Raw genomic sequence first — 27,217 nt, forward strand, 5'->3', positions numbered from 1 at the left:
GTGCGGTTCATCCTCTCGGCTACGCCATTGTGCTGTGGGGTTCCAGGAACTGTCTTTTCATGTCTGATCCCATGACTTGAACAATACTCTTCAAATTCCCTTGAAGTGTACTCACCTCCATTGTCACTTCGGAGACGCTTTAGCTTTCGACCCGTCTCCCTTTCTACTAGAGCATGAAACTTCTGGAAAACTTGAAACACCTGATCTTTGGTTTTCAAAATATAAACCCATAATTTTCGTGAAGCATCATCAATAAAAGTAACAAAATATTTGTTACCGCCCATTGATTCAATTTCCATTGGGCCGCAAACATCAGAATATACTAAATCAAGTATATTCAATTTTCTTTCAGACGATGTCTGAAATGAGACTCTATGCTGCTTACCAAATAAACAGTAGTCACAAGGTTTTACCGTTGTACCTTTGGCATAAGAAATGAGTGATTTCTTGGCAAGAATCTGCAATCCCTTCTCGCTCATATGACCCATTCTTTTGTGCCACAAATCTACAGAAATCTCATCTTGTGCCGCGTTCAATTCACCTTGGCATATTTCTGCATTTGTCCTGTACAACGTGCCACGAGCAACTCCCTTTGCAATCACCAATGATCCCTTAGTGAGTCTCCACTTTTGATTTGCAAAATAGCTCTCGTATCCATCTCGGTCTAAAGCAATTCCCGAGATCAAGTTCATCCGTAAATCAGGTACATGCCGCACATCCTTTAGAACCAATGTGCATCCGACATTTGTCTTGATACAAATGTCACCAATCCCCGCAATCTTTGAGTAACTTGTGTTACCCATTTTCACTGTGCCGAAATCACCTGCTACATATCTGCAAAAAAGATCTCTTACCGGTGTGGCATGGTGAGATGCCGCTGTGTCAACCACCCATTCCGACTCTGGACCTGACAGGTGCATGCATTCCTCTTCCTCATTTATAAAGAGGACAACATTATCATTATTTTGCACCATGGCGGCTGTGTTGTCGTCATTCTTCTGGCCACTGGTTTCACCTTTGCCCTTCCTTGGATTTGGGCAATCTCTTTTGAAGTGACCTGGTTGATCACAGTTGTAGCAATTTCTGGCTCTTGATTTGGATCGGTTCTTTGACTTCCCACGAGCTCCGGATCTACCATAGTTGCTCGAACTCCTTTGACAACTCCTGCCTCTACCTTCTGTGATGAGAGCCTGTCCTTGATTTTCAGGCTTCTTTCTCATCTTCTGATTGAGTAGAAGAGCCGATGTGACATCTTCAAACTCAATAGTAGTCTTACCGTGCAGGATGGTTGTTGCCAAATTATCGTACGAAGATGGCAACGAGTTCAATAGCAAGATGACTTTATCTTCTTCTTCAATTTTCACTCCGAGGTTGGCAAGCTGTGTGATTAGTCCGTTAAACACATTTAAATGTGACAAAAAATTCGTACCTTCACTCATGTGTAGGGCGTATAACTGCTTCTTCAGGTACAATTTATTTGTCAGCGTTTTGGACATGTATAGGCTTTCCAACCTTGTCCAAATTCCTCGTGCAGTGTCTTCATCAATGATGTTATTTACCACATCATCTGATAAGTGCAACCTAATTGCACTAGCAGCTCTTTCATCCAAGTCAGCCCAATCCTCAGCTTTCATGGTATCAGGCTTTTTGGAATCAACATCTAGAACCTTGTGTAATCCTTGTTGGATGAGCAGATCTCTCATCCTTCTTTGCCATGTTGAGAAACCGTTATCTCCGTTGAATTTTGCTACCTCGTACTTTACTCCGGACATTTTTATTTTTCACCAAGTATAGTACTACCGACAGTGAATAGTATTTCAGTGAACGAGCAGAACCTGTGCTCTGATACCAGTTGTTGGGAATAAACCCCTTACCAAAATAATATTCACGGTAATAAAGCGGAATAATAATGTAGCACCGAGATACGGTAATTAACAAGAATAAAAGAGTAACAATGACACCAAGATTTTTACGTGGAAAACCCTTCTGAATAAGGGAAAAAACCACGACCCCGAGAGGAGCAACTGATATCACTATAGTAAGGAATTTTACACTTTGTAGGTCGGAGATAAATACTCCAAAGACCACTACAACACTCAAAAGAAATAACCCTCTTTTGATATTCCCACCTCACTACAATATCGCTCACTCTCTATTTTCCTCACAGACTATTTTCTTATACCTTGTCTGTGAAACCTCACTCTTTCTTTCTCTCTTTGTTGGTGTGTAGAAATGAGAGTTGAAGCTCTCCTTTTATAGCCAAAGCTTCACTCTCTAAAGCCTACCATATTTGACAATTTACACACACTTTTCACAATTCAACAAAGTTGGCTACCAAACCAAAGAAATTCAACAAAGTTGGCTACCAAACCAAACTAATACAACAAGGGTGGCTACCTAACCAAACCAAGTCAACAAGGTTAGCTACCTAACCTAACCAAGTCAACAAGGTTGGCTACCAAACCAAAGAAACTTTTATTAGACACATGCCTAATACTTTTTCAATGAGATGGACATCATCAATAGCTTTATCTGAATATATACCAGATTTTTATTCAAGAAACATAAGTTACACATGAACATAATAAATAATAAGAGGTTGCAACATGCAGCAACAACAACAACAACAAAAGTGGTTGTAACATGGTAATCGAAAAAAGAAAAGTGCCTTGTGTAGGATTGCATAGACGTGTTCATAATATGCAGTGGAAGATAAAAGCAATCCTAGGCATAAATTATCGTGTTTAAAATTTATTTACACATCAAAGATCGGATCTAAGACGTACCTTGAGAAGGGAGTCGTTTTTAAATTTCTTCGATAGTGCGAAAAATTTATGTGTATCCACACTGAGACTGGTCCTTGCTATCAACTCCTTGATCAATGAAACCCCGTGAACAAATTGAATGAAAATATTGTGTTGAAATTTTTCTCAAAAATCTCAACTCAAAGGTAGAAGAACAAGAAATAATTTTCTTGTACTAGTATTTTCTATCTTGGTTTTATATTGCATTATTACTTTCTCAAAGTAATTTTTCTTCTCAAGAATAACTCTCTTGGTTTCTTTACAATATGTATAAGATCTATGTCTCACTAATTCTTAATTAGGACTCACACACACACACACACACACACACACACACACACACATATATATATATATATATATATATATATATATATATATATATATATAATTTCCATCACATGTCTTATGGTAAATATTAAAAAAAACATGTAACTTATTTATGGAATTCAATTCTAAATTGAATTCTACAACTTAGTCAACATTTTAAAATAAAAACATGTAACTCATTTATGGAATTCAATTCTAAATTGAATTCTTCTTATTAATATTTTCCTATTAAAAAAATTATCTCCCGGATCAAATGGGTTGAAAATTGTAGACAATACCATAAGGACTTTCCATGTTAATTAATCCAATTCAAAATTGGATTTACTAGCAAGACTTTATTAATATTTTATATAACATCTTTTATATAAAATAAGTGCTAACTATATAAATATATATATATATATATATATATAAAATAAGTGCTATATATATATATATATATATTTTAACCAAGAGATATAATTTCGTTTTTCTATTCTAAATAGAATATTTTAATTTATTCACAGTATTAATTATATCCTCTGTGCTAGCAAAAAATATAATAATATTTCATTTGGAATAATAACTAAATTTATTTAACTAATAATATTCTTTAATTTAATTATCAAATAATAAAGAAACTAATCCTTTAGCAAAGATCAGAACACTCGTTAGTGTGCGACCCCATAGGTTCAGTACTAAGCCGATAGTAAATTGATCACATCAATATACTAATCAAGGGTGGCGTCTATCAACACTCCTTAACGACCGGATAGCATGAAGTATACATTTTACTCTCGAGAACCTGTAGAAGAATAATGTAGTAATTCCTTCTATCCTTATAGCTCTGGATCACCCAAGGATATGGTTCAACTGTCAAATCCTAATAGGCAACCAACTATATGTTCATGTCAAAATATAATCAACCATTGAATGACTTAAGAAACTCTTTTCTTCTTTCATTCGATCGCCCTGGCCAAGGTCTTAATTTGGTCGGTTATAATTCATGACAACATGGAGCTTAAACTCATTACCAAGAGTTGACAGATTCCATCTTGATCAATCATTAATTCTACAAGTATTTAATCATACCCAATATCCTTTCAACTATCACCCTAGGGCCATAGGTGTCTAGTATCAAAGTACAATAAATAACTTGTCAATTACTATGACGATCTCAGGTCAAAGGAAATTTTTACATCACATTCTTCAAGAGAATATCCTATTGACAGTTATGATAATTTTAACCATTAGGAATTATCCAATGAGTCGGTTCAATGTTCATATCTCTATATGCATCATCTATCTATGTGATTTAGTTAATGAGATCAACTAATCTTTATCCAATAAAGACGATCACATAAATATTGATCTAACCGGATTACTAATGTCCCAATTAATAATCCTACGTTCAAGAACAAATTTAGTTTAAATTATAAGAGACTTTGCTCTCATTATCATGATCTCTATCACGATGACAAATCTTAAAATTTAATCAAGGACCTTATCAAATTAATCAAACAATTAATAATGACTATGATAAAAGAATGCCATATATTTTTATATCAAATAACGTTTACAAAAAATATGTTCAAATCATCAAACATGAGATTGGATCTAGGGCATATCTAATATATCCCTAACAATCTCCCACTTGCACTAGAGCCAATCGCTCTTGTACTTCATTCCCAATTTCCACTTGTGCTTGTCAAACTCCTTTGCTCCAAGAGCTTTAGTGAATGGCTCTGCAGCATTTTCCTTTCCATCAACCTTTTGAATCTCGACGTCGCCACGTTCAATGATTTCTCTTATTAAGTGATACCTTCGCAGAACGTGTTTGGATTTTTGGTGTGATCTTGGTTCTTTTGCTTGAGCAATGGCTCCAGTATTGTCACACAACAATGGAACTGCACCCTCTATTGAAGGAACCACACCAAGTTTAGTTAAGAACTTTTTCATCCATACAGTTTCCTTAGCTGCTTCACTAGCTGCTATATATTCTGCTTCAGTTACTGAATCAACTACTATAGCTTGTTTGGAACTTTTCCAACTCACTGCACCACCATTTATGGTGAATACATAACTAGAAATAGATTTGCTATCATCTCTATCTGAAGAGAAGCTTGCATCAGTATAACCTTCAAGTTTTAATTCAGAATCTCCATAAATGAGGAATTGGTCTTTAGTCCTTCTTAAGTACTTAAGTATGGTCTTGACCACCTTCCAATGTTCCTCACCAGGATTTGCCTGATATCGGCTAGTCACTCCTAGTGCATATGCCATATTGGGACGTGTACATGTCATGGTATACATGATAGCTCCCACTACACTAGCGTATGGAACCCTACTCATGCGTTCTCTCTCTTCAAGTGTTTCAGGACAATCCTCCATACTGAGAGTAATTTCAGTGCCTATCGGTAGATAGCCTCTTTTGGAATTATCCATGTTATACCTTTTCAGAATGGTATCAATGTACAAAGACTGTGAAAGTCCAAGCAGCTTCCTCGATCTATCTTTATAGATCTTTATTCCCAATATATAAGCTGTTTCTCCCAAGTCTTTCATGGAGAACTGTTTAGATAGCCAAATCTTGGTAATTTGCAGTGCCGGTACATCATTCCCTATGAGCAATATATCATCAACATATAATACTAAGAATATAATTATGCTCCTACTAACCTTTTTGTGCACATAAGGTTCTTCTTCGCATCTAACAAAATTGAACTTTTCAATTGTCTTGTTAAAGCGAATATTCCAACTTTGAGAAGCTTGCTTCAGTCCATAAATGGATCTTTGTAGCTTGCAAATTTTATTATGATCAGACGGAGATGTGAAACCTTCAGGTTGTGTCATATACACATCCTCTTCTAGCTCACCATTAAGGAAAGTTGTTTTCACATCCATTTGCCATATTTCATAATCATAGTATGCTGCTATAGCAAGCAGAATCCGAATTGATTTGAGCATTGCCACGGGAGAGAAAGTCTCGTCATAGTTGATGCCTTCCTTTTGACGATATCCCTTTGCAACAAGACGGGCTTTATAGGTATCCACCTTTCCGTCTACTCCAATCTTTTTCTTAAAAACCCATTTACAACCTATAGGTTTTATATCCTTTGAAGGTTCAACTAAAGTCCATACTTTATTTTCCTTCATGGAATCTATTTCGGATTCCATGGCCTTTTTCCATCTCTCATAGTCAGAACTTTGTATAGCCTCTTCATAGGTATTAGGTTCATCATCAGTATGATCAACCTCACTTGATACATCATCTTGTACCATTAGATTTAATCTAGTTGGTACATGACGTTGTCGGGTAGACCTTCTAAGAGGTACTTGTACAACTTGTTCATCTTGTGCTGGATTTGATTGTTATTCAATTTGGTTTGGAACTGGTTCATTAACCTGTTCTTGAACTTCAACCATTGAAGATGACAACTTCCTTGGCAACTTCAAAACATCCAATAAAGGTTCTTCAACTTGGGTCTCATGATCTTTATTTTATATTGATTCATTAGTTTCCTGAACTTCATCAAGTTCTATATCTCCACTATAATTTCCTTCCAAAATAAATTCCCTTTCCAAAAAGATTGCTCCTCTAGCCACAAACACTTTATGGTCAGAAGGGTGATAGAAATAATATCCCATTGTTTCTTTGGGATACCCAATGAACCTACACTTATCAGATCTTGAGTCAAGTTTATCAAACTGTAGTCTCTTAACATAAGCTGGACAACCCCAAACTTTAATATGTTTAAGGTTAGGCTTACATCCTTTCCATATCTCATATGGTGTTGTAGAGACTGACTTAGTGAAAACTTTATTTAGTAAGTATGTTGCTTCTTCCAAAGCATATCCCCATAAATTTATTGGAAGATTAGTGAACCCCATCATAGATCTCACCATATCTAATAAGGTTTGATTTCTCCTTTCAGATACACCATTGTGTTGTGGTGTTCTTGGAGGAGTCAACTGTGAGAGAATCCTATTTTCTTTGAGATATCTGGTAAAATCTTCACTAAGATATTCTCTACCTCTATCAGACCTTAGTACTTTGATACTTTTATCAGTCTGTGTCACGGCCCAATTTAGGATTGTGACCGGCGCTTAGGAGCAAGTGCTCCCAAGTAAGCCTCAGCGGTAATGTTACAGAAAATCGAGAAGAGTTTCTCCTTTTTTGGACCATCCCAAAAAAATTTCCTGTCTCAAATCAACAACCAAACATCCTAATATCATACCAAATAATTGACAACTTGTCAATTAACCAACACAAGTCTCCACCATAACTAAATCACCAACTAACCACAAGAAATACTAATTTATCTCCAACTTTGATAAATGAGAACAATACTCAACATAAGACTATAATAACGAAAGAATACTAATGACACTAAAATACTGACTATGGGGCAACTCTAAGAGTTCAATGGAAAGACCATAACAATAAATAAAATCTCTGCCCACGCGAACAAGTACGAGGCTCACCAAGAATTCTCAACCTGTGCGCTCTAATTAACGAGATCCTCGCCTGCGTCAGCTGTTGTCTATGTAAAAAAAATTAGTGGTGAATGAGTCGCTAGCTCAGTGAGTAATAACACTTATCCACAACCTTTTTTATTTGGGGACAAGTCAGAAAACATGCTAGTATCTGAAACGGATAATATCCAAATGCCCTTTCAGAAACAATAAATAATTTTCAGTCTCATCATACTTTTCTTGTAGTATAATACAATTAACAGTTCACTAATAAGCTTGGTAACCACTGTATAATATCAATATTCACATTTTTTTTGGAGGTTCAATGAACGGATCATGTATTCGGTATAACTGTGGACTTCTTTGCAAGAAGTCATACATAACGGTAGTCCCTACTCGAGGGAAATTGGTAATGGTATTCTAGTTCTACCTTCCCACTAGCGAGGGCTATAACAGTAATCGGTAATTACAAGGTGCACCAGGTCTAACGAACCCGCCGTTAGCTACTGGATCCTTCAATGTCTACTCCCATTTATACTTGTCTCTGTAATCCGTATATACTCGTAGAAAATAATTTAAAACAATATAGGGCATTTCGGTATTTATAAAATCATGTAAATTTCATTTCAGTAATGGTAAATCTCATCTCAAGTAACAGTAAACGTATTCAGTAACAATGAGAATATTCAGAATAACTGTAATCGTCTAAAATAAATATAGTAGTATCATATCGAGTAAAGGACTTGTCCCACATGCAGATTCAAATCAGTCGGTAACATGCTCATATTAAAATCATACGTAAATCATGCTAGTTGTAGAAATACAAATTGAGGTAAGGTTACTACTCACAGCACTCGTACCGAAATACCAAACTCGTCACCTCTAGCGATCTGTACGATTTTCTTCAATCAATCTATAATCACATCAATATCGATCTTGTGTTAATTTCTTTGTTTAAGTTAATTCATATTTAATATAGATTACCCAAATCCTCAAAGTTTTATGTTCTACCATCAATTTACCGAATTATATTTATCCATACTATGAGTAATTCAACTAGTCTATAACCTATCAATTTCAACTTACTCATATATTTATTCATCAATATTTTTCTTTTATCCTAGATTATGCCAAACATATGTATAAATCTAAATCATTAAGGATTACTGTCAACAATAATTTCTTTTGTACATACACTGAGATGATAATCTTAACCAACTTGAAGTAAGAAAATTTACCCTCTGAATTGAAAAATAATGCCTTCAACAAAAGCCTTTGAAACTTTGTTTGGTCCTATAATTTATTGATACTACTATATATAAAGGGCATTAAGAATTTGATTTATTTTCATATGAACTATTTCTTGTCCTCATGTAGTGCCTTACAAGCATTCAAGTTTCTACACTAGACTAAATTGTTTGCTATAAGATTAACAAAATACTTATTCATCTAATGAGAATCCATGTTTGTACTAAATTAAAAGCAACTTAAATTTTTTTTTTGTTTCTTCCCTTAGTTAACAAAATAATCACTAATATTATGCTAAGTATTGAGTAAAGGAAATCTCATATAGATTACCATGGAAAAAAATTAGAATTCAATTACCTAACTTATTCTCCTCCTCCGTAAATCCCTTTGCTAGATAAAGAGCAAACCAACTTTGTGATTTTGCCTTCTGTTCGTTTGCTTCTGCCGAGTTAAATAGCTTGCCCCCAATTCCTTTGTCTAGTTAACGTAGGGCTTTGATCCTAATTCATCTCTTATTGTATTTTATTTTTGGTTAGTTATTCCTTTTTCTTTTGTTACAAATTACTTAATTACCCTATTTTTTTTATGAGAAGTATTACATTCTCCCCGCCTTATAAAATTCGGTCCCCAAATTTAACTCATGTACGTACCTGTAGACTGAAATAAATGAGGTTACTTGACTCGCATAATATCTTCTATTTCCTATGTAGCTTCTTCAACAATATGATTTCTCCATAAGACTTTAACGAGCACAATTTCTTTTGACCGTAGCTTTCTTACTTGCATATCAACAATAGTCATCGGCTCCTCCTCGTAGGACAACTTCTCATCGAGCGGTATAGTCGGTGCTTCAATCACCTGAGATGAGTCTGACATACATTTTCTTAGCATTGAGACATGAAACACTGGGTGAATAAAGGATAACTCAGGAGGAAGTGTCAAACGATAAGCCACCGCTCCCACTCGGTCTAGTATCTCATACGGTCCTATAAACCTGGGGCTCAAATTGCCTCTTTTCCCAAACTGCATTACACATTTCATAGGGGAGACTCGTAGGAACACTTTGTCTCCAATTGTGAACACTAAATCTCTTCTTCTCTTATCAGCATAAGACTTTTGTCTGCTTTGAGCTGCAAGCAATCTCTGTCTGATCAACTGGACCTTGTCCATAGCTTCTCGTACAAGGTTGGGTCCCAATAAATTAGTCTCACCAGCTTCAAACCATCTGATAGGAGAACGACATCTTCTACCATACAATGCTTTGTACGGTGCCATTTGAATACTGGACTAGAAGCTATTGTTGTAAGCAAATTCAGCTAATGGTAGATAAGTGTCCCAACTACCTCCAAACTCAAGAATGCAAGCTCTCAACATATCCTCCAAGATCTGAATAGTACGTTCAGACTGCCCGTCTGTCTGTGGATGAAATGTAGTACTAAGATCTACTCGTGTACCCAATGCTTCTTGAAAAGATTTCCAAAAGCGTGAAGTGAATTGTGATCCTCTATCAGAGATGATGGATACTGGAACTCCGTGAAGTCGGACAATTTCATTCATAAATATTTGTGCATACCTGACTCCACCATATGTAGCCTTCACCGGCAAAAAGTGTGTTGATTTCGATAGTCGATCTACAATCACCCATACCGAGTCATAACCTCTAAGGGTTCGTGGTAGCCCGGTGACAAAATCCATATTAATTCTTTCCTATTTCCACTTTGGAATCTCAATTTGTTGTAGTAGTCCTACAGGTCGCTGATGCTCAGCCTTGACCTGCTGACAAGTCAAACAACTAGAAACAAAGTTAGCAACATCTTTCTTTATACCTTCCCACCAATAAAATTGCTTCAGGTCATGGTACATTTTTGTGGATCCAGGATGTATACTGTATTTAGTGTTGTGAGCTTCTTTAAGAATAGCATGTCTCAACCTATCTACGTCTGCTACACATAGCCTCTCACCCATTCGAAGAACACCATCACCTTCAACAGTCATATCCTTGCTTTTACCAGCTAAGACCTCATCTCTATATTTACATAATCGTTCATCCTCATATTGGGTGGCCTTAATGCGCTCAACTAATGAAGACTTAGCCTGAGAACAAGCCAACAATGCCTCTGAATTTCCGACACTAAATCTGATACCTGTATCTTCTAGTCTCTGAATATCTTTGGCTAAAGATCTCTTTGCAGGGGCTATATGTGCCAAACTCCCCATAGATTTTCTACTCAATGCGTCAGCCACAACATTAGCTTTTCCAGGATGATACAAAATAGAACAATCATAGTCTTTGAGTAGTTCCATCTAATGACGCTGCCGAAGATTTAGATCTCTCTACTGAAAGATATACTTCAGACTTTTATGGTCAGTATAAATCTCACAAGTTTCACCGTATAAATAATGCCTCCAAATTTTTAGAGCAAATACCACTGCAGACATCTCCAAATCATGTGTAGGATAGTTTTGCTTGTGCTTTTTCAATTGTCTCAAAGCATAAGCTATAACATGACCATTTTGCATGAGAACTCATCCTAATCCCACCCTCGAGGCATCGCAGAATACTGTAAATCCTCCAGGACCTGATGGTAAGGCTAATATTGGTGTAGTTGTCAGACACGTTTTGAGTTTTTGAAAGCTTTGCTCACATTCTTCCGTCCACTAAAACTTTGCATTTCTGTGTTAGCTTGGTCAGCAGCGATGCTATTCTGGAGAAATCCTGCACAAAACGCCTGTAATAGCCTGCTAAGCCTAAAAAGCTGCGAATCTCTGTAGGAGAAGTAGGTCTGGGCCATTTCTGCACAGCTTCGGTCTTCTTAGGATCTACCATAATTCCATCTTTAGATACAACATGTCCCAAAAATGATACCGAGTTTAGCCAAAATTCACACTTCGAGAACTTAGCATAAAGACGATGTTCTTGCAATGTCTGCAACACAGTCATGAGATGATTCTCATGTTCTCCTTGGCTACGAGAATATATCAGGATATCATCAATAAATACTATTACAAAGTTATCCAAAAATGGCTTGAACACTCTATTCATTAAATCCATGAATGCAGCTTGAGCATTTGTCAGTCCGAAAGGCATCAAAAGAAACTCGTAGTGCCCGTATCTAGTTCTGAAAGCAGTCTTAGAAATATCTTCATCTTTGATTCTAAGTTGATGATAACCAGGGCGGAGGTCAATCTTTGAAAAGTGGACAGCTCCTTGTAACGGATCAAACATGTCATCTATACGAGGCAAAGGATATTTATTGCGTATTGTTATCTTGTTCAACTGCCTGTAGTCAATGCACATTCTCATGGATCCGTCTTTCTTCTTCACGAACAGTACTGCTGCACCTCATGGTGATACACTAGGTCTAATAAAACCCTTATCTAACAAATCTTGTAACTGTTGTTTTAGCTCCCTCAACTCTGCTGGTGCCATTCAATATGTGGGTATCGATATGGGTTGTGTGTCAGGTAGCAAATCAATACCAAAGTCTATTTCTCGTACTGGAGGCAATCCTGGTAAATCCTCATGAAATACATCAGAAAATTCTCTCACTATGGGTACATTTTCTATACTAACTTTTTCCTTTCTTGTGTCATTTACAATAGCTAAGAGACCCAAGCAACCTTTCTTCATAAGTCGTTGAGCCTTCATAAAAGATACAGTTTTGCAAGTCTCTAGAACCTGACTCCCTCTTAGAATAAAACTGGGTTCATTTGGTATCTCAAACTTAACTATCTTTGCATGACAATCGACTATAGCATAGCAAGAAGATAACCAATCCATTCCCATCAACATGTCAAAGTCAATCATATCAAGTACAATAAGGTCAACTAGAGTATCTCTACCCTCAACCCGAATCTGATAAGCACGATACACGTATTCAGCTAATAGAGACTCTCCAATAAGAGTAGCAACTAGAAAAAGGATCATTCAATAGCTCGGGCTGTCTACTAAATCTCAAAGCAAAGTACGAGGACACATAGGAGTGGGTAGATCCCGGATCAATCAACGCAAGTGCATCAAATGAACAGACAGAAAGAATACATGTAACCACTGCATTCGAGGCCTGAGCATCCTGTCTAGTAAATGCAAAAACTCTCGCCTGACCTCTTCCAGCATTGTCTTGTCCTTGATTCACATTAGCTCGGTCTCTAGTACCTTGACCTTTATTTCCCATACCTGTAGTACCAGAAGTATTACGAGTAGTCTGAGTCAGTGCAGCTGACTGAATAGAAGCCTGGTTGAAATTTCTCGGAGGCTGAGGGCAATCCCTCAAATGATGTCCCAACTGGCCACACCGAAAGCACTCTCTAGTTAGAACACGGCATTGGCCCAAATGTGATCTACCACAAGTCTGGCAGACTAGAATAGTGGCATATATCTGCCCAGAATTTCGATGTCCAGAAGATGATGGTCCCCTATTACCTTGTCTGTAATGTGGTCTGTATGTGGACTGTGAAGATATGTGTGTCCCTGTCTGAGAACCCTGTTATTGTTATTGTCCCTGATTTCCTGCTCTTCTATTTTCACTAAAACCACCACTGAAGGCCCCTCCTGTCTTGGCCTTCTTACGTAAATCATTAGCTGCACGTTCCTCATGTCCTTTGTTGTCAATCTTTCTAGCAAGGTCGACTACATCATAGTAGGATAAAGTCTTTATCTGTGGGGATCTGCAGTGTATAGACGACCAACCAATCCATCAATAAACCTCTGAACTCGAGCTTCTTCGATAGGCACTAAGTGAGGAGCATATATAGCCAGCTTACAGAACTTAGTATTATATGTTGACACATCCATATTAGGAGTCTGAACCAATCTCTCAAAGTCTCTAGCATATTGTTGCATCAGACTGTTTGGAAGGAAATGATTCTTGAACAACTTAGTGAACTCGTCCCATGTCAGTGGTGGTGCTCCTGCTGGCCTTCCTAGCAATACCATTTTATACCATGTGTTGGTCATATCCTCTAGTTTGTATGTTGCGAGCTCCACGGCTCTCTCACTAGAACATCCAAGAGCACGTAATGCCTTGAGTGTCCCATCCAAGAAACTTTGAGGATATGCTGAATTATCGGAACCTGTGAATTTTGATGATTTCAACTTCAGGAACTCGTGTAGGGACACTTCCTTATTCTCGAAAGGCTGCGTCTGTGTAGGTGCTTGTGTCTATAAAGTAGCCTGAAGAGCTGAATTTCCGCCCTGAGTAGGCACCAATGCCTCTAACACATTCAATAACCTTGTCACTGCATCTGCAGGTAAGGCAACAGTAGGTACAATAGTTGGCACTGGTGGTGGAGAGTTCTGAACTCCCTGCCCTTGCACTTGATCTGTCATAACAGCTTGGGTTTGACCCATGTTCCCAATTTGGGGTTGAGGAGCAGTCTGTCTTCTAGTTTGATAAGCCCCAACTTGATCGCCACCCCGGGTAGCACCACGTCCAGCACCACCTCCAGCAGATGAGGGTATGCGTGTACTAGCCATCTGCGAAAGAAATATTCCAAAGTCAATCTCAAGTTATCTCAACGCACGATCAAAGAATGAAAGAAGGGAAAAACATTCCTAAATGTTCAGTAGCCTCGAGATCATAAGTATGAGCGCCTACATACCCATGAACAAGACTCTACTAAACATTGCTCCATGACTCGGGACTTAAAGCCTAAGCTCTATACCAACTTTGTCACGACCCAATTTAGAATTGTGACCGGCGCTTAGGAGCAAGTGCTCCCAAGTAAGCCTCAGCGGTAATGTTGCAGAAAATCGGGCAGAGTTTTCCATGTTTTTGGACCATCCCAAAAAAAAATTCTGTCTCAAATCAACAACCAAATATCCTAATATCATACCAAACAATTGACAACTTGTCAATTAACCAATACAAGTCTCCACCATAACTAAATCACCAACTAACCACTAGAAATACTAATTTATCTCCAACTTTGATAAATGAGAACAATACTCAACATAAGACTATAATAACGAAAGAATACTCATGACACTAAAATACTGACTATGGAGCAACTCTAAGAGTTCAATGGAAAGACCATAACAATAAATAAAATCTCTGCCCACGCGAACAAGTGCGAGGCTCACCAAGAATTCTCAACTTGTGCGCTCTAATTAACGAGATCCTCTCCTGCGTCAGCTGTTGTCTCTGTAAAAAAAATTAGCGGGGAATGAGTCGCTAGCTCAGTGAGTAATAACACTTATCCACAACCGTTTTTATTTGGGGACAAGTCAGAAAATATGCTAGTATCTCAAACGGATAACATCCAAATGCCCTTTCAGAAACAATAAATAATTTTCAGTCTCATCATACTTTTCTTGTAGTATAATACAATTAACAGTTCAGTAATAAGCTCGATAACCACTGTATAATATCAATATTCACATTTTTTTGGGGAGGTTCAATAAACGGATCATGTATTCGGTATAATTGTGGACTTCTTTGCAAAAAGTCATATATAACGGTAGTCCCTACTCGAGGGAAATTGGTAACGGTATGCTAGTTCTACCTTCCCACTAGCGAGGGCTCTAACAGTAATCGGTAGTTACAAGGTGCACCAGGTCTAACAAACCCGCCGTTAGCTACGGGATCCTTCAATGTCTACTCCCATTTATACTTGTCTCTGTAATCCGTATATACTCGTAGAAAATAATTTAAAACAATATAGGGCATTTTGGTATTTATAAATTCATGTAAATTTCATTTCAGTAACGGTAAATCTCATCTCAAGTAACAGTAAAACGTATTCAGTAACAATGAAAATATTCAGAATAACTGTAATCGTCTAAAATAAATATAGTAGTATCATATCGAGTAAAGGACTTGTCCCACATGCACATTCAAATCAGTCGGTAACATGCTCATATTAAAATCATATGTAAATCATGCTAGTTGTAGAAATACAAATTGAGGTAAGGTTACTACTCACAGCACTCGTGCCGAAATACCAAACTCGTCACCTCGAGCGATCTGTACGATTTTCTTCAATCAATCTATAATCACATCAATATTGATCTTGTGTTAATTTCTTTGTTTAAGTTAATTCATAGCTAATATAGATTACCCAAGTCCTCAAAGTTTTATGTTCTACCATCAATCTACTGAATTATATTTATCTATACTATGAGTAATTCAACTAGTCTATAACCTATCAATTTCAACTTACTCATATATTTATTCATCAATATTTTTCTTTTATCCTAGATTATGCCAAACATATGTATAAATCTAAATCATTAAGGATTACTGTCAACATAATTTCTTATGTACATACAGTGAGATGATAATCTTAACCAACTTGAAGTAAGAAATTTTACCCTCTGAATTGAAAAATAATGCCTTCAACAGAAGCCTTTGAATCTCTGTTTGGTCCTATAATTTATTGATCCTACTATATATAAAGGGCGTTAAGAATTTGATTTATTTTCATATGAACTGTTTCTTGTCCTCATGTAGTGCCTTACAAGCATTCAAGTTTCTACACTAGACTAAATTGTTTGCTATAAGATTAACAAAATACTTATTCATCTAATGAGAATCCATGTTTGTACTAAATTAAAAGTAACTTAAATTTTTTTTTTGTTTCTTCCCTTAGTTAACAAAATAATCACTAACATTATGCTAAGTATTGAGTAAAGGAAATCTCATATAGATTACCATGGAAAAAAATTAGAATTCAATTACCTAACTTATTCTCCTCCTCCGTAAATCCCTTTGCTAGATAAAGAGCAAACCAACTTTGTGATTTTGCCTTCTGTTCGTTTGCTTCTGCCGAGTTAAATAGCTTGCCCCCAATTCCTTTGTTTAGTTAACGTAGGGCTTTGACCTTAATTCATCTCTTATTGTATTTTATTTTTGGTTAGTTATTCTTTTTTTTTGTTGCAAATTACTTAATTACCCTTTTTTTTAATGAGGAGTATTACAGTCTGTTTCTCAACTTCACTACGGAACCTTTTGAACATTTCAAAAGATTCAGACTTGTGTTTCATAAGATACACAAATCCATATCTTGACATATCATCTGTGAAAGTGATAAAGTAAGAATATCCACCTCTGGCTTAAATTTTCATGGGCCCACAAACATCTGTATGATTTAGTCCCAATAATTCAGAAGCTCTTTCTCCACTTCCAGTAAATGGAGATTTGGTCATTTTTCCTTTGAGACAGGATTCACAAGTTGGATATGATTCAAAATCATATTTGTCAAGGTACCCTTCCTTGTACAACTTGTTAATTCTTTTCTCTCCAATATGACCAAGCCTCAATGCCAAAGGTATGTTTGATTTACATGATCATCTCTTTTCCTCTTAAGACTTGAAATATGCATAATCGAATTAGCATTCACATTAGGTAAGACATAAACATCATGTTGGAGATAGTCATTCACATATAAGTTATCACTATAATAAATAGAGCAAATACCATTGCCTATATTTATGTAAAAACCACGGTTGTCCAACATAGAAGCTGAAATTATGTTCGAAACAAATTTATGAACATAATAATAATCATCTAACATAAGTACTTTTCCCGAAAGCATTAGTAAGGAAATTGATCCAACAGCTACGGCTGCAACTTTTGCACCATTTCCAACTTGTAGATTAATTTCTCCTTTCTTTAATCTCGTACTTATCTTGAACCCTTGCAATATATTACAGATGTTATAACCACTGCCAGTATCTAATACCCGCAATGAAGAATTAGTAGTAGCTAAAGAAATCTTGAAAATATTTTTCATTAATGTCTCACCTTGTTTCTTGTCCTTTAGAGTTTCAAGATACTCCTTGCAGTTTCTCTTCCAATACCCTTTCTTCTTGCAGTGAAAACATTCATCATCATACATTGACCGCAAGATCAAATCTTCAGAAAGCTCTTTACCAAGCTTGTACCCCAGCTTCTCATGTTCTTCGGCAAGAACAATCACATGATTGACAAGGGGTCCAACCAGAGAGTTTTCAATGTCCAACTGTATATCAACCATCTTCTTAAGATATTCAATAATTGCAGTTGGATCCATATTCTGATGTTTCCTCTGGAGTTCAGAACTCATAGAAGCGAGAATGATGTGTTTAATAGCAAGGTATTCTTCCAAGTATTTCTAATAAACTTTGGTGCCTTGAACATCATTCTCTGGTGGGATTATCTTTGTAGGCTTATCGATCACATTAATAAGCTTTTCATGCATGAGAACAATTCTCAAATTTCTATATCAGTCATCAAAGTTTGGTCCTACCAACGTGTTGGTCTCAAGTATTTCACGCAGTGATATAACAGACATATTGAGAAATCTAAAATATTGAAAAGAAAAGGCAATAATATAAGAACATATTTACATATATCATAAAGACATGGACTTTTATGTAAATGATATTTCCACTAATTATTTTAAACTATTTACCCTCATTATAGTTTAAGAAATATTTATTTCAATTAGTGGAGTAAAGGAATCCTTCAACAATATGTATGAGCCCCTTGGTAGTCAAGTCGTTTCTCATATATATTTTAAAGGTAGGTACTCTTACCAATTGTATCCCTATACAACTTCCTTAAATAGCTCTATGTCAAATAGTCCTCTGGTAGTCAGGTCGATCCTATTGGCATAGTTGAGTTCAACCATCATGATAGCAAAGAACTTATTAAATTTTATACTCTCCCGGGTAGTCCAGGCATCTAGTGTAAAATTGAATAATTCTTTCAATCCATACATCTAATGCAAATAAACAATTTTAACATATTCTCGAACTATAAGTCTCCTGGTAGTCAGGCCGCTCCTTATAAACAAGAGATAAGTAAAATTATTTACTTTGATGGATAGCTTTATAATAAAATATCTTTATATTTTATTATTCAAGAACTCAAATTTTAGTAAGAGGGAATTGTTACTAAAATAATTTTTAATAACATGATGATCAAATCTTTCATAGCACATGAATTTGGTTTAAGTTGTCTACATGCTTTGTCTTAAATTAATTTACATCACATGTAATAAATAATTCAAAAGCATACGCCGAACAAGCATGTGACATAAAAAAGAAATTCAACATACTTCTAATATGTTTATCTTATATATCACATATATCACATAAAATAATTCATGCCAGAAAATTATTATTAGTTAATACCTCATAAACTAATAACAATTTAAATAACTGTATAATCTAATAACCTATTATAGATTACCGTCGTATCTTACATGAAATTTTAAATTCAAGTTATGAACTATCTCAGTAATTTAACTTTTATGAATACATATTTTATTCACAATAAAATAATAACAATTCATGCATTCAAACAATTTGTCTAGTGCACAAAACACATGTATTATAGTTTGAACTTTTCAAATATAATCATAAAATATTTCATAAATAAATTTTAGACACAAAAAACCATGGCTCTGATACCACTGTAGGATTGCATAGAGGTGTTCATAACATGAAGCGGAAGATAAAAGCAATCCTAGGCATAAATTTTTGTGTTTAAAATTTATTTACATATCAAAGATCGGATCTAAGACGTACCTTGTAAAAAGAGTCTCGTTTTTAAATTTCTTCGATAGTGCGAAGAATCTATGTGTATCCACACTGAGACTGGCCCTTGCTATCAACTCCTTGATCAATGAAACCCCGTGAACAAATTGAATGAAAATATTGTGTTGAAATTTTTCTCAAAAATCTCAACTCAAAGGTAGAAGAACAAGAAACAATTTTCTTGTACTAGTATTTTCTATCTTGGTTTTATATTGCAGTATTACTTTCTCAGAGTAATTTTTCTTCTCAAAAATAACTCTCTTGATTTCTTTACAATATGTATAAGATCTATGTCTCACTAATTCTTAATTAGGACTCACACACATATATATACATAATTTCCATCACATGTCTTATGGTAAATATTTTAAAAAAAAATATGTAACTTATTTATGGAATTCAATTCTAAATTGAATTCTACAACTTAGTCAACATTTTAAAATAAAAACATGTAACTCATTTATGGAATTCAATTCTAAATTGAATTCTACAACTTAGTCACCATTTTAAAATAAAAACATGTAACTCATTTATGGAATTCAATTCTAAATTGAATTCTATAACTTAATCAATATTTGAAAATAAAAACATGCAACACATTTATAGAATTTAATTCTAAATTGAATTCTTCTTATTAATATTTTCCTATTAAAAAAATTATCTCCCATATCAAATGGGTTGAAAATTGTAGACAATACCATAAGGATTTTCCATGTTAATTAATCCAATTCAAAATTGGATTTACTAGCAAGACTTTATTATTATTTTATATAACATCTTTTATATAAAATAAGTGCTAACTATATATATATATATATATATATATATATATATATATCACATATATATATTTTAACTAAGAGATATAATTTCGTTTTTCTATTCTAAATAGAATATTTCAATTTATTCACAATATTAATTATATCCTCTATGTTAGCAAAGAATATAACAATATTTCATTTGGACTAATAACTAAATTTATTTGACTAATTAAATTCTTTAATTTAATTATCAAATAATAAAGCAATTAATCCTTTAGCAAAGATGAGAACACTCGTTAGTGTGCGACCCCATAGGTTCAGTACTAAGCCGGTAGTAAATTGATCACATCAATATACTAATCAAGGGTGGCGTCTAGCAACACTCCTTAATGACTGGATAGCATCAAGTATACATTTTACTCTCAAGAACCTGTAGAAGAATAATGTAGTAATTTCTTCTGTCCTTATAGCTCTGGATCACCCTAGGATATGGTTCAACTGTCAAATCCTAATAGGCAACCAACTATGTGTTCATGTCAAAATATAATCAACCATTGAATGACTTAAGAAACTCTTTTCTTCTTTCATTCAATCGCCCTGGCCAAGGTCTTAATTTGGTCGGTTATAATTCATGACAACATGGAGCTTGAACTCATTACCAAGAGTTGACAGATTCCATCTTGATCAATCACTAATTCTACAAGTATTTAATCATACCCAATATCCTTTCAACTATCGCCCTAGGGCCATAGGTATCTAGTATCAAAGTACAATAAATAACTTGTCAATTACTATGATGATCTCAAGTCAAAGGAAATTTTTACATCACATTCTTCAAGAGAATATCCTATTGACAGTTATGGTAATTCTAACCATTAGGAATTATCCAATGAGTCGGTTCAATGTTCATATCTCTATATGCATCATCTATCTATGTGATTTAGTTAATGAGATCAACTAATCTTTATCCAATAAAGACGATCACATAAATATTGATCTAACCGGATTACTAATGTCCCAATTAATAATCCTACGACCAAGAACAAATTTAGATTAAATTATAAGAGACTTTGCTCTCGTTATCATGATCTCTATCACGATGATAAATCTCAAAATTTAATCAAGGACCTTATCAAATTAATCAAATAATTAATAATGACTATGATAAAAGAATGCCATATATTTTTATATCAAATAACGTTTACAAAAAATATGTTCAAATCATCAAACATGAGATTGAATCTAGGGCATATCTAATATATCCCTAACACCTTGATCATGCATAAGCAAATACGAAGGTAGTGATTTTGGAGAGATCAAGCTTTCTGTAAAAGCAATTCCATTCTGAACTGTATTACATTGAGGTCATAATTCATATGGTCCTCTAGATGTCCTAAATAAGTGCCCAATATGTAGAAAATGCATGGACCAGAATAGGATTTCACCATCGGCAAACCTATATTTTGGGACAACTTTATAAAGCCAGGGATCATCTGTAGTAAACAATCCATCCCAAGATTCTTTGACACCATAGTCTTTCAATACCCATAACTTAAAAGTGTCCTTCGCCTGACGAATGGAAGTAGAACGAACACAAAGCTTTCCTTCAGCCAATACTGAAACGCCTCTAGAGATGTTGCCCCTCAAGCATAATATTTGCTATGGTAATGGTATCTCTCAATACACTTCATTTGAAATACTAAATGAAACCACCGAATGATTTCTTGAAATACCGATCCAATGAAATGCCTCGTATACAAATGCCAAAGAATGTGTACGAAACAACACATTGCCAATGCCACGAGGATGTTTATCAATTTTTCTCCAGGAACTACCTTTCAGCTCGAGAACCTCACCAGGTAATTTGGGATCATCTATGTGATTGCTAATTTTAAGGATCTTATAGTTACCGCTAGTTGAGTCATAACCCAATCCAAAACGAGAAAATCCATCGGAGGTTATCCTTGATGGTGTCTGCCAGACCCATCGCATCAAGATGAATTTCAGCATCAAGTACCCAAGACATGTAGCTTTTGCCCGATATATCCAGGGCTACAAATTCAAGTTTAGAAAGATTTGACATTATTTAGGAAAAGAAAGTTCTTACCTCAGATACTTTCAAAATATTTGCTCGAGATGGCAGAGTCTCGTGCTGATAACGTGTTATAAAATAAAGACTATAAAGTAAAGACAAGTATAGAGAGAAACTGATATATTATTCGAATTCAAACTGATGTACATAATGAACTGAAATCTCTTCTATTTATAGAAGAAAGGAAGCTGTTGTGTAAGCTGCTACTATACCAGATATGGATAATCTTCTACTGAGAGCAATGTTTATCCATAACGGAGTACTGAAAGGATAAGCTTATTATACCCGATATGGATAATCTTCTACCGGGGGTAATGTTTATCCATAACTGGGTACTGAAAGGATAAGCTTATTATACCCGATATGGATAATCTTCTATCGGGGTAATGTTTATCCATAACTGGGTACTGAAAGGATAAGCTTATTATACTCTGATATGGATAATCTTCTACTGGGGGTAATGTTTATCCATAACTAGGTACTGAAATGATAAGCTTATTATACCTGATATGGATAATCTTCTACCGAGGGTAATGTTTATCCATAATTGGGTATTGAAAGGATAAGCTTATTATACCCGGTATGGATAATCTTCTACCGGGGTAATGTTTATCCATAACCGGGTACCGAAGTGATAAGCTTCTTCAGGAAGCTTATTTCCAATAGAGTACTAAATAGATAAATATATTTACGGTGGAGTCCCATATGGATAAGCTTATTCAGGAAGCTTATTTACAATGGAGTACTAAATGAACATCCATAATATAATATATTTATAACACTCCCCCTTGGATGTTCATTAAAAGATAATATGCCTCATTAAAACCTTACTAGAAAAAATCACGTGGGAAAAAATCCTAGTGAAGGAAAAAGAGTACACATATTTAGTAATACGAATTGCTAGGTGCCTCATTAAAAACCTTATAATGAAAACCCCATGGGAAAAAAACCTTAGTAAGGGAAAAATAGTGCATCGCATATTTTACTCCCCTTGATGAAAACCTTGTTTCAAATATTTGAGTCTCCTCATTCCAATCTTGTATACCATCTTCTCAAAAGTTGAAGTTAGCAAAGATTTAGTGAATAAATCTGTTGGATTATCACTTGAACGGATTTGTTGCACATCAATGTCACCATTTTTCTGAAGATCGTGTGTGTAGAATAATTTTGGTGAAATGTGCTTCGTTCTATCTCCTTTTATAAATCCTCCCTTCAATTGGGCTATGCATGCAGCATTGTCTTCGTATAAAATTGTGGGTCTTTTCTCACATTCCAAACCACATTTTTCTCGAATAAAATGAATTATTGATCTCAACCATACGCATTCCCTACTTGCTTCATGAATAGCTATTATCTCAGCGTGATTTGAAGAAGTAGCAACAATAGATTGCTTTGTGGAGCGCCATGATATGATAGTACCTCCATATGTAAATACGTAGCCGGTTTGAGATCGAGCTTTATGGGGATCAGATAAATAACCTGCATCTGCATAACCAACAAGGTCTGCACTATCTTTGTTAGCATAAAACAAACCCATATCAAGAGTTCCCTTTAAATATCGCAATATATGCTTAATCCCGTTCCAATGTCTCCGTGTAGGAGAAGAACTATATCTTGCTAGCAAATTAACAGAAAATGTTATGTCAGGCCTTATAGTATTAGCAAGATACATTAGTGCACCAATTGTACTGAGATAGGGTACTTCGGGACCAAGAGTTCCTCATCCTCTTCTGGAGGTCGGAACAAATCCTTATTCACTTCAAGTGATCGAACAACCATTGGTGTACTCAATGGGTGCGTTTTGTCCATGTAAAAGCGTTTTAAGACCCTTTCTGTATAGGCAGATTGATGGATAAAGATCCCGTCTGCTAAATGTTCAATTTGCAGACCAAGACAAAGTTTTGTCTTTCCAAGATCTTTCATCTCAAATTCTTTCTTAAGATATTCAATTGCCTTTTGGAGCTCTTCTGGAGTTCCAACAAGATTTATGTCATCAACATAAACAGCAAGTATAACAAATTCTGATGCCATTTTCTTTATAAAAATACATGGACAAATAACATCATTTATGTAACCTTCTTTCAGCAAATATTCACTAAGGCGATTATACCACATGCGCCCATATTGCTTTAAACCGTACAAAGATCTTTTTAATCTGATTGAATACATTTCCTGAGATTTTGCTTCAGGCATTTTAAATCCTTCAGAGATTTTCATATAATTTTCATTATCAAGTGAACCATACAGATAAGCTGTAACTACATCCATTACATGAATTTCAAGCTTTTCATGTAGTGCTAAACTGATGAGATATCGAAATGTTATGGCATCCATAATAGGTGAATATGTTTCATCAAAATCGACTCCAGGTCGTTGTGAGAATCCTTGTGCAACAAGGCGAGCTTTGTATCTTTCAACTTCATTTTTATCATTCCTTTTTCGCACAAAAACGCATTTATGACCAACTGGTTTTATACCAGCAGGTGTTTGGACTACTGGTCCAAAGACCTCTCTTTTAGTAAGTGACTTTAATTTCGATCGAATTGCCTCTTGACATTTTGGCCAATCAGATCTTTGTCGACATTCTTCGACAGATCGAGGTTCAAGATCCTCACTATCTTGCATAATATTAAGTGCAACACTATATGCAAAAATATTATCCACCACTATTTCAGATCAATTTAAATTAATCCCATCACCGGTCGAATTTATTAAAAGTTCTTCACTCTCATGAGCTTCGGGTTCATTGATTTCTTCAGGAATTTCAGAACTAATGAGATCTTGGGTCTCTTTAGGAGATCCCTTCATAGTATCGTTTTGATCATTTGTCGATTTTCTTTTTCAAGGATTTCGATCCTTAGAACCCAAAGGCCTACCACGCTTCAGGCATGTGTTATGTTCACTAGCTCTCATGCTAGTAGATGGTCCTACTGGGACATCAATTCGGATAGACACATTCTCTGCTGGGATATGTGACTTAGTTATCCTTTTCAATTCAGTAAATACGTCTGGCATTTGATTTGCTATATTCTGTAAATGGATGATCTTCTAGCCCTCCAGATTACATATAGGGGTACGTGGATCAAAGTGAGATAATGATGAAACTTTTCACACAATTTCTCTTTTGATTTCCTTTTTCTCTCCCCCTAATTGTGGGAAATTTGTTTCATCAAACCGACAATCTGCAAATCGAGCAGTAAATAAATCTCTTGTCAATGGTTCAAGATAGCGAATAATAGAGAGTGATTCAAACCCAACATATATTCATATCCTTCTCTGTGGTCCCATCTTACTACATTGTGGTGGTGCTACTAGCATATATACAGCACATCCGAAAATTCGTCGATGGGCAATATTTGGTTCATGACCAAAAACTAATTGTGACAGAGAATATTTATTATAATGTGTCGGTCTGAGACGAATAAGTGATGCTGCATGCAAGATAGCATGGCCCCAAGCCGTAGTGGGCAATTTTATTTTCATAAGTAGCGGTCTTGCTATCAATTGCAGACGTTTAATAAATGACTCTGCAAGGCCATTTGAGTATGAACATAAGCTACATGATGTTCAACTTTTATCCCAACTGATAGACAATAATCATCAAAATCTTAAGATGAGAATTCTCCAGCATTATCAAGGAGAATAGCCTTTATAGGATAATCTGGGAATTGTGCCCTTAATCGAATTATTTGGGCTAATAGCTTTGCAAACGCCAGGTTGCGAGATGATAGTAGGCACACATGAGACCATCTTGAAGATGCATCTATTAGGACCATAAAATATCTAAACAACCCACTTGGTGGGTGAATAGGTCCACATATATCCCCATGTATACGCTCTAAAAAGGCAGGGGATTCAATATCAACCTTCATTGGTGATGGTCTAGTGATCATTTTTCCTTGATAACAAGCATCACAAGAAAATTCGTCATTTGTAAGAATCTTCAGGTTCTTTAATGGATGCCCACTCGAATTTTCAGTAATTCGTCTCATCATTATTGATCCGGGATGGCCCAAACGGCCATGCCAAAGCACAAAAGTATTTGAATCCGTAAACTTCTGGTTTACGATAGAGTGTGCTTCAATTGTACTAATTTTTGAATAGTATAAGCCAGAAGATAAAGTTGGTAACTTTTCTACAATGCATTTCTGGCCAGAAATATTCTTTGTAATACAAAGATATTCCCTGTTCATTTCATCTATTGTCTCAACATGATACCCATTTCGGCGGATATCTATAAAACTCAACAAGTTTCTTCGGGACTTGGAGGAGAACAATGCATTGTCTATAATAAGTTTTGTTCCCTTAGACAGAAATATTATGGCTCTTCCGGAGCCTTCAATCAAACTTATATTACCAGAAATTGTTGAAACATTTGCTTTTTCCTTATGCAAATAAGAAAAGTATTTCTGATCGTTGAATATGGCATGAGTTGTTCCACTATCAATAACACAAATATCTTCATGATTTGTCTTTGATCCAAACATAATTTGAGGATTATCCATATTCTTCAAAATAACATTGATGGTGTCTGCCAGACCCATCGCATCAAGATGAATTTCAGCATCAAGCACCCAAGACATGTAGCTTTTGCCCGATATATCCAGGGCTACAAATTCAAGTTTAGAAAGATTTGACATTATTTAGGAAAAGAAAGTTCTTACCTCAGATACTTTCAAAATATTTGCTCGAGATGGCAGAGTCTCGTGCTGATAACGTGTTATAAAATAAAGACTATAAAGTAAAGACAAGTATAGAGAGAAACTGATATATTATTCGAATTCAAACTGATGTACATAATGAACTGAAATCTCTTCTATTTATAGAAGAAAGGAAGCTGCTGTGTAAGCTGCTACTATACCAGATATGGATAATCTTCTACTGAGAGCAATGTTTATCCATAACGGAGTACTGAAAGGATAAACTTATTATACCCGATATGGATAATCTTCTACCGGAGGTAATGTTTATCCATAACTGGGTATTAGATAAGCTTATTATACCC

General features: G+C 35.4%; 1 protein-coding gene across 1 annotated transcript; it reads right to left on the minus strand.

Annotated features, from left to right (window-relative positions):
• Window positions 1–17,093: 17,093 nt before the first annotated feature.
• LOC138869716 (uncharacterized) lies at window positions 17,094–18,163 on the minus strand. Its single transcript, XM_070147366.1, has 2 exons — window positions 17,582–18,163; window positions 17,094–17,473 (listed from the first exon to the last, which is right to left on the minus strand). Exons 1-2 carry the CDS (start codon window positions 17,880–17,882, stop codon window positions 17,094–17,096), a joined length of 681 nt encoding a protein of 226 aa, XP_070003467.1. The 5' UTR covers window positions 17,883–18,163.
• Between the last annotated feature and the right edge of the window lie 9,054 nt (window positions 18,164–27,217).

The sequence above is a fragment of the Nicotiana sylvestris genome, chromosome 5 (genome assembly GCF_000393655.2).
Source record: "Nicotiana sylvestris chromosome 5, ASM39365v2, whole genome shotgun sequence".
NCBI classification, from domain to species: Eukaryota; Viridiplantae; Streptophyta; class Magnoliopsida; order Solanales; family Solanaceae; genus Nicotiana; species Nicotiana sylvestris.